Source organism: Panthera tigris, chromosome X (assembly GCF_018350195.1).
Source record: "Panthera tigris isolate Pti1 chromosome X, P.tigris_Pti1_mat1.1, whole genome shotgun sequence".
NCBI classification, from domain to species: Eukaryota; Metazoa; Chordata; class Mammalia; order Carnivora; family Felidae; genus Panthera; species Panthera tigris.
The window spans coordinates 45,683,733-45,698,466 of NC_056677.1; the positions used below are offsets into that span (position 1 = coordinate 45,683,733).

The 14,734-nt window shown below is 47.0% G+C and overlaps 1 protein-coding gene across 1 annotated transcript in view; it reads right to left on the reverse strand.

Annotated features, from left to right (window-relative positions):
- IQSEC2 (IQ motif and Sec7 domain ArfGEF 2) overlaps positions 1–14,734 on the reverse strand; it is a 76,513-nt gene that overhangs the window by 48,903 nt on the left and 12,876 nt on the right. Inside the window, exon 2 of the mRNA XM_042974649.1 lies at positions 3,187–3,216. Within this exon, the coding sequence (XP_042830583.1) occupies positions 3,187–3,216 (30 nt within the window). The remainder of the gene's footprint in view (positions 1–3,186; positions 3,217–14,734) is intronic.

Below are 14,734 nucleotides of genomic sequence, written 5' to 3' on the forward strand. Positions count from 1 at the left end.
ATTTTATGCTGAACATTGTTTTACTTTAATTTCTTTCATCTGGCTTGGACAAGTCAGAATCCTCATCCCCATTTCACTGGCCAGGAAACCAAGGATCAGAGAAGTTCAGTGACTTTGCAGAGAGCACACCAGCTAGGAAACAGGCTCTGCTGAGAGCTGGCTTTGTGAACTTGAGCCATCGCCCTCCGAGGGCCTTGGTTTAAAGTGCTTGTAGGCTTGACAACTTCTCACAAACCTACAGGAAGTCCGGGCACCTTCCTGTGCCCACAACCCTCGCGCAACACCAGCTGTTCAGCTCTAATTAGACTCCACACTTCCTCTGCCACCCCATACTTAGAAGCCCTCAGGCCTCCGTGGTTTTCAATCTACCTACCCTGCTTCCACAACTGCCAAGGCCTCTCTCCTCTCCTTGGTGTTTCTTCTCCCCCACCCCAGCCTCTCCCTTTTATGCACACACAGTGCTTATTAAAGACACTGGGGCTCCAAGGGATGAACAGATTTGTCCAAAAGCACATAACTAGAAAGTGACCTGCCATAAATGGAGCCCTTTACCTGGATCTACTTGCTGCCCTTGGTATGCTGCAGAGCTCAGCCTCTCCCCTCTAGCCTTCCCTGGCTCCCACTGATGACAGAAGGTATCAGTCCATGTTCTGAACTTTAACATTAGCTCTTTTCCTGCCCAGATCTGTTTTTGCCCAGCCAACTGTGCCCCCCTTGAGTCCCATCCTCACTTCTGATGCATATTGGCTACATTCCCAGGGATGTGCCCCCACCCTCCACTGCAAAGCCTGCATGTCAGTCCTCCACAGCCCAGATCAGATTCTGCCTTCTCCAGGAAGCTCTCCCTAGACCCCTAGCTGAAGCCAGCTCAAGAATTTACATGTGGTCCTGTGAGCATCCTCACACAGCCCTGGTTCCAAGTTCAAGGGTCTACCAACCAGGTTTGCAAGATCTTCCCCACAAGTGCTATGTTTTAAGACCCTTCCACAGCCCAAGTGTGACCCTTGCTTCCCAAATGCTGAGTCCTCGAGGCTGCTGTAGCCTCCTGGGCTGTGGACACAGGATGGATGTCGGGAAGCACGTCTCCATAAAACAAATGCTGGCTTTGGAACCAGACAGCACAGGGTATGAGTCAGAGTGATGCTACCCTGACCTATTGCTTTTCTTTCCTTGGGCAAGGCACTGACCCTCTGGGGAACCTCATTTTCCTCATTTGTAAATCAGGGATCCCAATCTACATCTAATAGGGCTGTGGTGAGCATTAAATAAGATCATGTTCAGAGTTCTTAATATGCGAGGAGCAAATGATAACTGCTATTATTACTAATATTAGGATGATGATGAGGATGATTATTATTATCTGCAAGGCTGTCAAGAGCTCCCGCAGTGACAGTGTGGGCAGGGCTCCGGGCTTGGTGCCAGGCAGACCTGGGTTTGAATCCTGGCCCAGCCATCTATGAGTTGCGTGGCTGTAGGCAAAACCCATAACCAGCCCAAGCTTCAGTTTCTTCAACTCTAAAACAGTGATGATAAGGCCAGCCTGGGTTCCACCTACAGTGTCACTAGGAGGATCAAATGAAAGAAAGTCCCTGATGACTTCTATAAGTTGTAAAGGCCCAATACATGTCATCATGACTTATGATTATGATCATTAGTAAATACGCTGAGCTATAGGTCCCAGGAACTCCCCTGCTGGGAGAGCTGAGAGCTAGAGATGCCTTTAATAGGATTCTTCAACAAGTAGCAGGGATATCAGTGTGGAGGCCTATGACTGTGCTTGGAGCCATGCCAGGTTGCTTTTCTCCAAACCCACAGTGGAACAGTGGGACCCAGGTCCTTTGCTAGACTAGTGCCTTCGTAAATGCTAGGACAGGCTGTGCCCATGCCTCCCTCCTTGGCTGCATCCTGGGACTAACTGCATCTTGTCATGTACTCCTTGCCTGGACACTGGGCCTGACTGCATCTGTCACATTCCCCTGCTTTCCTGTTGACACAAGTGTGCTTCCACCCCACAGTCGCGACCTTGGCCCTCATCAGTGTGCTCATCCCATAGCCCCTGCTTGGGATGCCAGGACACGGTGTGTCCCATTACACACTTCCATCTCTATGCTGGGATCCTCTGCCTCCCTCCCATATCTACTGCCTGAATGGCAGGACCTGGGTTGCCACCTATGGTTGGGCAAGCTGTGCCCCGTACAAGGGTTCACAGCCAAGAGGCCACAAGTAGGGGACTGAAATGGTATCCTGTGCTCTGTTCACTAAGCCGGGAACCCCAGTGAGGAGCCACAGTAGACCAGTAGAAAGGGAATTTTCCTCCAACTGATCAACTCAGTGGATTCTACTCTTCACGAAGGCACTGTATATGCTAGTTACAATCCTGGCTGGGACTGAGTATACCCATCCCATCCCTTTGTTGCCTGGGCCCATCTCATCTCAGAGATCACCCCTGGCCTAGATGCTGAGCCTGAGCAGGCCTTATCCTGAGTCCCCCCACCATTCCCATGTACACCCAGACTCCCTATCCTTCACACTTGTATCTTCATGAAGCTTCTGGTGGGTTAAGGCCTGGGAAATGCATAAATAGCCCTTGTCTTTACCCCCATTTTACTCCTGCCCCCACGAGCTGCCAACTGATCACACCCTGAAAACTTACTGAAGCTTGTAAATCCTTTTTACCAAGCATGTAAAAAAAAATATGTGCACTTGGCACCATGATGTATGTTTCTAATGTGTAGACTGTGTCACATTAAAAGTCCACCCAGATCCCACTACTCAGGGCTAGTGCAGTTTGGGGTAGAGCACCAACACTAGACCAGAGAAGCCCCACTTCTCTCATACCCTCTTCTCCTGGAAGGAAAAGGTGGAGAAGGTCCCAGGTCCAGAGCCGACCTCTCTGCAAGTCAGCTTTCCCATCTGGGCAGCAACCATGAATCCCTCTGGGGTTCAGCCCAGCTCAGCCCATAGTAGCTAGGGTCAGAAAGACTGAGGAACAGTTTTCAACCCCTTTCCCATGCCTGCCACACTCACCCAGCCCTCCCAGTCTGCTCCATACCCGTCCCTAATACCAACGGGACAAAACCCCTGGGCCCCCACCCCTGCCCATGGATCCCCAAGTTAGAAATCAGAGGGCCCCACCCCAGTCCCTGCCCCATCTCCCAACTGCTACTAGAGAAAGGGGGTACTGACCTGACTGTCCTGGAATTCTCACCATCAGATCTGAAAGGGAAACAGAAAAAAAAAAAAGTCAGCATTTACTCTCTGTTCTTCTCCCTGTGCCCTATGCAATGACCTGGTGGCCTAATACATGTCATGAAAATGAGGGGTAGGGTATCTCATCCAGAGAAGAACCAGTGAGAAGGCTGGGAGATGGCAAAGGGCCTGGCCATTTGTTGGGACAGTGAGGAGGACAGCATGGCTGGAGTGCACTGAGCAAAGGGAGGAACGGTAGGGGGTGAGGTCAGGGAGGTGCCAGGAGCCAACCATGTGGGTCCGAGTGGGTCACAGTGAAAGGTAAGGCCCAAATCAGAGTGGCTGAGAGGCAGCCTGCAGCTTGGGCCAAGGCAAAGCCCAAGCTTTAAACCCAGAGAGACCTCACTTCAGATATTGGCTCTGCCATCTACCAGCCTTGTAACCCAGGCAAGCCACCCCCCTTCTCAGGATCTGAGCCTCAGTCTCCCCACTTGGAACACAACGCCAATCCTGGCAGGGCTGTTGGGATGATTAAACCCTTTGGAACCCAGCAGACAAATACCAGGTATTATTAACAACATAGCAAAGGCTTCACCAATTGCCTGGTCCAACCTGCTTATTTTCTAGATGAACAGAATGAGGCTGAGAGGGTAAGTGAGTCAGCTGCTGGGCTCCGGTTTACTACACAGGCCCTGCCTTCTCCATTGTGAGGCCCCCTCAGAGGTGAAGGAACTGCAAGAGAAGAGAATGGAGTGGAGGACAGCTTTGAAGGAACCCAAGGGAATGAGTGAAATCTGAACCACACCCCTCTGGCAGCTCCTCCTCAGAGGAGTGTGGGGGGTGGGGTGGGGGGAGGATTGAGACAGTGAAGCTGGTGCCTTAGGGGTGGGGAAGGGGAGGAAGAAGGACCAGGGAACTTGGAAGAAGTGGGAGAGTGTGGAAGCAGGCTTTCCTATCTCTTTTGTCTTCTTCCTCCTTTATGTGCCCCCCATCCCCTCTGTGCCTTTTCCACAGAGAAGACAGAGATAACACATCACAGGCTCTGTCCTCAGTGAGGGGAGCATCATCTATGCTGAGTGCAAAGCAAGAGATGGATGCACAGGGAGGGGAGGTGGACCTCAGAAGGGAGTATTTGTTAGAAGAGTGAATGGAGCACTCACAGCGAGGTGGGGCAGGCAAGCATCAGGGTGTTGAAGCTCTGAGTGGGTGAGTACTGTGCTCCCAGTTCTGCTACTTACTAGCCACGTAATTCTGGGGAAGGTACTCCCCTATGCCCAGCCTCAGCTTTTTCACTTGTAAAATGGGGTGTGTGTGTGGAGGGAGAATCTCTCCTCTTGTCAGGTAAGGCTTGCACAGCGTCTGCCTGGCACATGGTACATGTTCAGCCAAGGACAGTGGTACTCACCTTTGGCCTCACAGTCCTGTAAAGGGATAGATGACCAGGGCCACAGAGCACCTTTTCATGTTTATTAAAACTTTCCATCTCACTGTGCAGCAACACGATTGCTTCTGAGGCTTGGCCCAATTATTCACAGGTACCAGGTCAGAGGGGTCTGACTTCAATGACTCCCCAACTGCCAACAGAATTGAGGCCAAGACCCTCAACACTCCCTAACACTCTCCCAACACTCTCAACACTCCCAACACTCTCTCCCTAACACTAACCCTCTGCTCCAGACAGGCTGGTCTTCTTGTTGCCCCATCCCACCCCCAAGCCCCAGCACACATGGATTCAATCTACCATATACCATACCCAGACCTGGAAATATGAACCCTCCAGGAACTCATGGACTGGCCTCCTGCCCCAATCTACTTTTGAGCATAAGCAACATATATAATCACCTCCATCAGCACTGAGCACCTATATGTACCAGGCACAGTGTCAGACTCTTTCCCTACATTATCTACTTTGATCCTGCAAAGTGGGAACTACTCATCCAACTTTAAGATGATCAAATGAGGACTCAGAGAAGTTGAAATGATTGGCCACACATCATGTAAGTAGGGGAGCTTGGCATGAACCCCAAAGCTCGTGCTCTTACCATCACATGCCACTGTATCGGTAGCTCAGTGCTGGGCACATATGTACTGTTAAGGTGAGTTCCCTTATCCTACTTCCCTAATGTCAAGACAGACCCTTCCTCTCTAGGGCTCTTTCTTCTGAGAGGTTATTAGATACCTATCTCTGCTCCAAAAGCAGGCCTATATGAGGTGTTACAGTCCTCAAGATGGCAGCTGAGGGGAGCAAAAGATCTCTAAGCCATGATGAGGAATGAATTAACCAGTTCTCCTCACTGTGGGCTGATTCTTACTAGTTTGAGGGTATATGACATCATGGGACCCTCAATGTAGGGGGGGCATCCCACCTCAGAGGTTTACAGCCCTTTATGCATTTAGTGTATGATTAACTATGTGTAGATACCAATGATCATTAGTGCTGTGCTTTCCTACACCTCTCTGAGGGCAAATGCCCTGCCTAATGGTCAGTCTACCTCTTACTCCATGAAGCTGAGCCACCATTTTGGGGGAGGTGGCACAGACTTGGATAAGTCACTGCTGTCTGGACCTTGGTTCCTCATTTATAAACAACGGGGCTATGTTGGCTGAGTTCCAAACAATCTTTGGGCCCTAAAATATTTAGTTTCTTCAGAATGCCAAAGTTTCTCTTTTTTATCAACTGGGTTCAGCTGTCTAGATAGAGAGGCAAAGACGCAGGGTACCAGGCCTCCCTTTATCAATCCATGTCAGGAGAAGAGATCAATTTCTCCTGCTACTCCCACAGCCCTCTCCTAATGAAAGGTCACTTGGGACCCCGGGGCTCTCAAAAGGTTTAGCCATGCCAATTCCTATCCTCAGGAGCGATCCTCATAAACAGTAACTTATTGAAGCCTATGAGTACAGTGACCATATTTTCTGAACCAAAAACTTGGGCATGTAATATGACCAAGGATTTTTCTTTTTTTTAAAAATTATTTTAGCGTTTATTTTTTATATATATTTTGAGAGAGCATGAGCTGGCAAGGGGCAGAGAGAGAGAGAGAGAGAGAGAGAATCCAAAGCAGGCTCCAGGCTCCGAGCTGTCAGCACAGAGCCCGGCGCAGGGCTCGAACTCACAAACTGTGAGATCATGACCTGGGCTGAAGTCAGATGCTTAACTGACTGACTGAGCCACCCAGGCGCCCTGACCAAGGATTTTTCTTAAGTGATTTCTACCCAATGTGGGGTTTCGAGGACAACTGTGAACAGGGCTCCTTCCAGCAGTGCTCTGAGGGGAAAGAGGTAGATACCCTGGTCCAGGGATCATACAGGTCTCTCCAAAAGCTGAGAACCAGCCCAGGGGCAGCCAGGCATCTTCTCTCCTGGACATCACCTGGTCTAACTGTAAGTCTCTCCAACGGAAAACTCCCTTCTCATTGCAAATCAGTTGACATGGTTCTCCTGCACCAAACATTCAGTGACTCCCCTCAATGACCTCCCTGCCAGTCCTGCCCAAACTCTCCAAAGCTCTCCATCTTACTCCACCTCCTACCTACTTGTCTAGCACATCTGGTATTTGCTACCTGGAATACTCCTGCCCTTCTTTTATGCCTTTTAAAGTATTTTTAATTGTATTAGAGTGATACGTGAAATAGTTTAAAAAGTCAAATTGTAAAACGATCTTAACACAAAACTCGTTTTCCACATTTTTTTTAACGTTTATTTATTTTTGAGACAGAGAGAGACAGAGCATGAACAGGGGAGGGTCAGAGAGAGGGAGACACAGAATCCGAAACAGGCTCCAGGCTCTGAGCTGTCAGCACAGAGCCCGACGCGGGGCTGGAACTCACAGACCGCGAGATCATGACCTGAGCCGAAGTCAGCCGCCTAACGACTGAGCCACCCAGGCGCCCCTCCACGTTTTTTTCTGATTGCACTTTCGTATTTCTAAAGTATATGTTCGTGCTGCTAATCTATTTTGGAAACATATTTTCTTGTGTGTCCTTTTACCATTTTTTTGCCAAAGTAATACACATATGTAGATTTTCAAGTCACCCAGTACTTCAAGGATTGTAACAAAACACACAAATTTCCTACCCTACCCCCTTTGCACCCCCAACCCCCACTCTCAGGGACAAACCCTTTTCAACTCTTTTAACTGCTTTTTCAGGTATTTACCTCCTCATTTCTAAAGAGCCCATGTGTACATCTAGCTCAATCAATACTGGTAGCGGGCATTACTATGACTATATCAATACTAATAATGGATAAATCGTATCATATGCTATAACCACATTTCCTTTTCCATGCAACTTTTTCTTTTCCCTGGTGTTGATGTTGTTGATGGTGATGATGATGATGGTGACGATGATCTTGCTTGCTTAGTTTTCTTCATATCTATGATCAATTCTCCCCAAACTCTGTCAGAAGTGCAATTCTCCTCTCAATATGTTTTGACACATCAGGTAATCTATCAGATTATTTTTCCCCCTCTGAGACATTGTCCCTAGTGCAATTGAGACTGGGCGCTCTCTAGACCTGCACAAGGTTGCACTGAGATCTTCTCCTCTCCTCATCACTCTGGGTTTCCTTTCACCTCTCTTCAGTGTTGGATTTCCTGGATCCCTTGCCCTTTTTTCTGACTTTATGTCCACATTTTGCTGGAGCACATTCCCCAGTGCTTCCTATGAGGCCTAGGGCATAAAATCTTTAGATCTCATATGCCTGAAAATGTCTTTATTAGACCCTCAACCTCGATCGATAGTTCAACCAAGTATAGACTTCTAGGTTGGAAATTATGTTCATTCAGATTTTTGAGAACACTGCTCCATGGTCTCCTAGCTCTCCAGTGTTGCTGTTGAGAAAGCCAATGCCATTCTTTTTCTTGATTCTTTGTGTATCATATTTTTTTTCTGGAACTTTTCAGGATCTTCTCTTTAATGCCTGGTATTCTAAAATTCCACAGGCATACCTTGCTGTGGTCATTTTAACATTTATTTTGCTGGTTACTCAGTAGGATTTTCATTCCTTCAGTTCTGGGACATGTTCTTGGCTTTGATCACTTTCTTTGATCACTTTGTATTATGGCTTTGATCACTTTCTTCCTGCTGTTTCCTCCATTCTCTATTTCTGGAACTCCTAATGTCGGATGCTGGAGTTCCCCAATTGATCCTCCAATTTTCTCATCTTTTCTCTTCTGTTGTCTATTTATTTGTCTTGTTATTCTGCTTCTTAGGATATTTCCTCACCTTTTATTTTCTAATTCTTCTGTGGAAATCTTTATTTTGACACTATCTTTAACTTCCCAGGTTTCTTCTCCTCCCTTTGTGACCTCTGTTCCCTCCAAGTGCCTTTGTTTTTTGTTTTCTTGCTTGCTTTTTTGGTCACTCTTATAGGTTGATGGTCTTCTTCAAACAGGCTTGTACTATCTGATCATCTCTGGCTACCTAAGGCTTGCTAGTCGAGGGCAGGCGGCGGGGGGGGGGGGAGGTTAAATGTCAGTTATACTGAGGTTTAATTTACATAAAATGAAATGTACCTATCTTAAGTGTCCTTGGCTGGTGATCCTTGGTGACTGGTTCCCATGACACTAACAAGCTGATGGGAAGCTCTGTGAATAGATGGAGCTTGCCAGGTGGTGGGCTTCACTACAGTTGCTGGGCTGAAGCCTGTTCTTTTGTTGGAAGACTCCCACATGTTATCTTTTGGAGGCCCTTTTCTAGGGACTTTCAGTTTCCTCAGAGAAGACTACTTTACCCTCTTGTATGCTCCTGATTTCGGTGTCCTGGAAGTAGGGGAGTGGAAGAGGTTGGGATCCCACTGTTTTAGGATGCTTGTAAGCCTGTTTCACCCCACCCTTCATTGTGCCTGGTATCCCCAAGCCCAGGGCCTCTTAACTTCAATTTCTCCAAAAAATCAACCCCTATGTGCAGGGATGGGGCTGGAGGGGTGGGGGGGGGCCTCACTAGATGGGGCCAGGGAGGGGCCAAGAGTGTCTGTTAACAGACTTCCAATATTCTCCCTGTTTTGAATTCTACACCTCACCCTGTCTGCTGTGGTTCATAGCCCCTCCAAATCCTAAGCATTTCTGGGGCTCTCTGGGTGGAACAGTTTACTTCTGGTCAGCATCCCAGACCCTGTGTGTTTCTACCTTTTTTAGTTCTTTTTCTTTTTAAAAAATTATTTATTTTTGAGAGAGAGAGCGTGAACAGGGGAGGGGTAGGGGTGGGGACGGACAGAGGATCTGAAGTGGGCTCTGCACTGATAGCAGCAGGCCTGATGGGGGCTTGAACTCATGAACCATGAGATCATGACCTGAGCTGAAGTTGGATGTTCAACTGACTGAACCACCCAGGTGCCCCTACCTTTTTTGTTTCTTTACTCATATTTCAGTTGGATTTGGGGAAGTGTCAGAGATAAATAAGTTTATTCAACTCATTATGTATAACAGGAAGTTCCTCTTCTTATTGCAGCTAACTCCTATTCATTTTCTGTGACTCATTTAGGCAAGACCTCCTCCAGAAAGCTTATCTTAATGTCTCTAGGCTGGATGAGGAGGCCCTCCTCTGTTCCCCTGCACTGTCCTTTTCTTGCCTCCATCACAGCCCTGATCAAACTGTTCTGAAAGTGTCCATTTCCTGACTCTTCCTGAAGATCAGGAGCTCCTGGTGGTCTGGGGCTGTCACTCAGTCATGCCTGTATGCCCCAGTTCCCAGGGTCTGGTCCACAGAGGCACAGAGAAAATATGTAGTGATAGAATGAATGAATAAATGAATGACTTCCAAAATGAATCAGACCCAGCCAGAGGGACCATCTAGAAAGGGAAATAAGCCGAAGACAATTGTTCCTATACAAGGCCAGTTCCCTAAAAGCTAGATGTGCAAGGATGCCCACTACAGCATGATTTGAAACTGTGGACAAATGGGCCCAGCTTCCATGCCCTGCATCCATAGGATGGTTAAGTACCTTATGGTATATCAGTTGCCATGAAAAACAATGCTAATGAAGAATATGCAATTACATGGGGAAATGCTCAAACGAAAAGCAAGAAAAAATTTTATGTGCTGTATCATTTCAACTGTATGAAAAGAATGAAAAGAACAAGGGAAACACACCAGATGTTTGCATGCAGTGGCTGCCTTTGTGTGCTATAATTATGGGTAATGTTTTCCTCCTCTACTTTTCCAAGTTTTTCTACATTTTCTAATGGAAGAATGCATTAAATGTCTAATTTTTAAAAAGGTCCTGAGACGTGAAGGCCAATGTCCTGAGAGTGCTATGAACAAAATACTGTGATGGGGGACCTAAGAGTCTGTGTGCAGGTCCCACAGTGCTTGGTGGGAAAGCTGCATTCTTCACTGTCCAGAGACCTTGAAGACCCAGGCCCATGGAATATGAACCTCTCTCGCTGCAAAAGTAGGACCTAACTTGGGAAGCCAAAGGAGGAAGATATTGGAGTCTAGCTTATTACAAATAGCAATACCATAGGCCATCCTGGGAAACAGAGGCCCCTACACTGGGCCGCAAACTTTAGAAACCCCTATCCATGAGGTAAAGGATCTGAGGGGCCAAGGGAATGGGACCATCAGGGTCTCAGGGGCCAAGGGAATGGGACCATCAGGATTTTTGGCCCTCTTTCTTCTAGACTACACTCCAGGTACCCAGGACCCCGGCATTCCCTGCCTATGTCTCTTGAGCTTATTTGCGAGAATTGTGAGGTCTTATTATCAAGGTCCACCGGCTAGGCCCAACAGGTGGCCAAGGGGAATCTGGGAGTAGGGAGGGCTTTGATGTGGCCTGGAGTGTCCATACACATCTCAAGGTTCTATACAAACCACAGGTTCATACAGAATGGGGACAGGCCAAGGGTGTCAACTGGTACCTTGCCCAGGCCCTACAAAAGTAGAGCCAGGCAAGTCCATACCTAAGCCTCAGGGTTTATAGAAAGGTCTAACACTGAGAGGTGGATGGACCTGGGTTCAAATCCATTTATCAGCTGTGAAACCATGAATGAGTCCATTCCCTTCTCTGAACCTCAGTTTTCCCAACTATAAAATATGTATAATAATTCCAACTTCAGAGAGTTGTGGTGAGGCTTTCTGGGAACAGGATGGCCTAATGGTTATGAACACAGGCCTTGGAGAAGACAGGCCTAGGTTTCAATCGCAGCCCTGCCCCTTCTAACTATGTGATTTGCATCTCTGAGGCTCAGTTTGTTCACCAATATAATGGAGGTATTAATAGCATTAACCTGATAAAGCTGTTGGAAGGATTATGGTTGTAAACAATATGTAATAAAATTGAAACATTCTTAAATGAGGAAAAGCTGCTTAATAATAGTTGTGCAAATATTGGTTATGGTGGAGTTGACGAGGCCTTCTATACTGCCGATGCCCCTGCCCAGCTTTATTTTTCTCCACAGCACTTACCACTACGTGACATACTCATATCTTCTTGTTTCTTTTCTGCCCCCACCCCCTCCAACATACAAACACTAGAATATCAGCTCCACAAGGCAGAGATTCTGTCTGTTTTGTTCACTGTTTCTAAGTACCTAGAACAGTGTGAGGTACATAGAAGATGTTCTTCTACCGTTAGGTAGATATCTGCTACTTAGGGGTAAAAAGGCATTCTTGGCTGATAAAATAGCCAGAATACAGGCATGGAGGCACAAAGAAGTCCACTGTGCTTAGGGAACCCTAGACAGTTGACTACAACTTGATTACTGGTCAGGAAGGGAAGAAAGTGGCTAAAAAGGTGAATGGAGCCACGGCCTGACCAAAAGGAGCATGCAAGAGCTTTCCCAGACCACAAGTGGTGTAAAGACTTACTTTTGATGGCTAGGGAATGGAAAAGCACTTGGGAGAGAGGCAAAGATACCTCCCAAGTCCAAGAGCCATCTAAATCATGACAATGTGAAAAATGAAAGTCAAAACCTTTTGAAAGATTATTCAGCTGGAGAAGACTCCTTCCGAAGGGACCCATCTGAACCAAGAATCAGACCTAGAAATGACAAATAGGCAGGTAGAGAAGTCAGGAAGATGAGATGATGGTGATGTAAAAAAATCTTATAAAGGTTAATGAAAGAGAACAACCAGATGAACCACCAGACAAATCAGAAAGCTTGCTGGATAATGAAACCACCTTCAGCAATAGAGCCACATCGAAGGCGAAGATGGTGGCATGGATGCAAAATGAAGGCCATGGTAATTTTGGTTGCTGGTTATCCCTTTGCTGGTAATTACTCTTCCCATGGTCCTTGATTTCCACTATTCATTGAACAAGTTCTGGGATGATAAGGATGATGATAATAATAATGAAGATTGCTGCATACTTCAAAGGAAATATTTTGCTTTTAATGTTTTGAATTTCTTTTTCAGGAAATAATGAGACAAGTACCACTTCACATTTTTATTTCAAATAGAAGATAGGCAGAGACTACAACAAAGAGCCTTGAATACCAGGCAACAGTGTATTGTCCTATAATTTCTGAGGAGCTTTTGGGGAGCTCAGCCCTAGGAGTAATTAGGTCAAATACTGCCTTCCCCAACTTCATGCTCCTTTCTGTCAAGCAGGCTTTATTTTGGTCCGTAGCATATTCTGCCTTCTAATAATCCAAAAAGAATAAAGTGAATATTGATTAAGCACCTACAATGGTTCAGGGCTTGTGTTATATTCTCAACAGTTGGGCAAGATAGTGATTATTCTTCCCATTGTATAGATGTGAAAACTCTGGATCAGGGTAGCAATGAGATTTGCCTAGAGTTACGAAGCTAATAAGCAGGGAAGCTGAGATTCAAGTCTGGGTTTGTCTGACTCTGAAACCAAGGCTTTTAACTGCTACAGCTGTGGCTTCCTTCTGTCATGCCAGAGCTAAGCGGCACTTCATCTCCTATACCAGCCTGTGAGCTTGGCCTCTCTCCCTCACCTGGCTCCAATCTCCCCTCCACACAGTGCAGCCCAACACCCTTGACACACTATGAGCACTCAGAGAGTACTTCTGGAAGAAACAATCATTCAAGGTCAGAGGGGGAGCAAAAAGAAAAGGAAAGGTGGGATTAGGCACAGGTGTTGCAGTCCAGATCAGCTCAGCATTATGACAAAAAAAAAAAGGAAGGAGGAGAGAGGGAGAAAAGGAAAATGGAACTGGCTCTCTCCAGCCCTCCCTTCCTGCCTCCCTCTGCCTGGGGCAGAGGGATGGAGGTTCAGCCATGATTGGAAGGAGAGTGGGTGGAAGGGGGTGCAGCTTAGAGAAGCTTGCTGTTGTAGAAGCCTCAGCTCATCCTCAAAGCCCCTCCTGTGCACCAGGGGGCCCATCTCTGGTCTACCTGCTCCCACGGCCTAAGCAAAGGACCAGAACGTTGGGCTGCATGCCAGGCACCCACCCAATGCTGCCAAAGCACAGCTCACAGCAGACCCAGGACCCTCTCAGGTCACAGTGAGGGTACCAAGAGAAGTAGAGGGGCTGGCTCGGGTTGGGGGTACAGATGGAGGCCGTGGCAGAGCAGGAGTCAGAACCCAGGTCTTCAGTTTGCTGAGGGCTCTCTTGACTGCACCAGAGGTTGAGAAAAATGCTCACGAATGCACATGGAGCCAGAGGTAACACATGCTGAAACGAGGCCCTCCACGGTTAGGTATTTGGGGGGTTCCTAATAATTTCCAGTCTCAGTGCAGAGTGAGAAAGCAAAACAACCACTTTTAAAAGTATCTTTAGCTTCATTTGGGCCTCAGAAGCATAAATGTTTATCTCCTCTCTCTCTCCCAGGACCCCACTAAAACGAATGTGAAAAATCAAATAAGGTAGGAAATTGTAACAGTGAAGAGGATGGAAGAGAGTGAGATCAATGGATGAGAGATTTCGACAAATTTCTAGAAGCAAAAAACAAAAAGAAGAGTGTGCATAGTTGGAAGGAGAGCCAGGGGCACCACTCAGGGGGTTGCAGTCCGGGGTGGGAATCAATAGGGCCAGCAGAGACCCAGAAAGACTCCAGACTTGGAGATGGTAGGTATGAGGAAAGGGTAGGAATGCTCAGGATCTGAAGACAGGGGAATAAACCAAGGGTAAGTACATGAAATCCTCCCCTGCTTCCCTAACCCCTCAAATCTAGAATACAAGCTGCCTGGCATTCACCCCTAGGCAAAATATCAGAGAGCTCAGGGCTAAAGGAATTAAACTATCTGGGATGAATTAGGGCATCCAAGTGGCATGTTGGTGTCCCTGGAATAAAGTGCTTTTCAAGTGCTTTTCATCCTGGCATTTAGGGGGCACCCATTATAACAGTCAGCTCCCTGGAGGCTCATCTGAAAGAAAGCCAGCAAGTGGACAAGGCAGTGTGGATATACAAACATCTCAACCAGACTTTCTACTAACTCATTTATAAACTACTAAAACAGAAAGTATGAGAGAAAAGAGCAGCAGCCCAGAGGATCAATCTGGGAAGCTCAACATCCAACTAAATGACATTCCAGCAAGAGGAAAGAGAGAAAATGAAGGGGAGGAGACTATCAAAAAAATTATGTAACAAAAGACAAAATGCATCACATTTTGTACCGGGGGGTCGGTGACTGG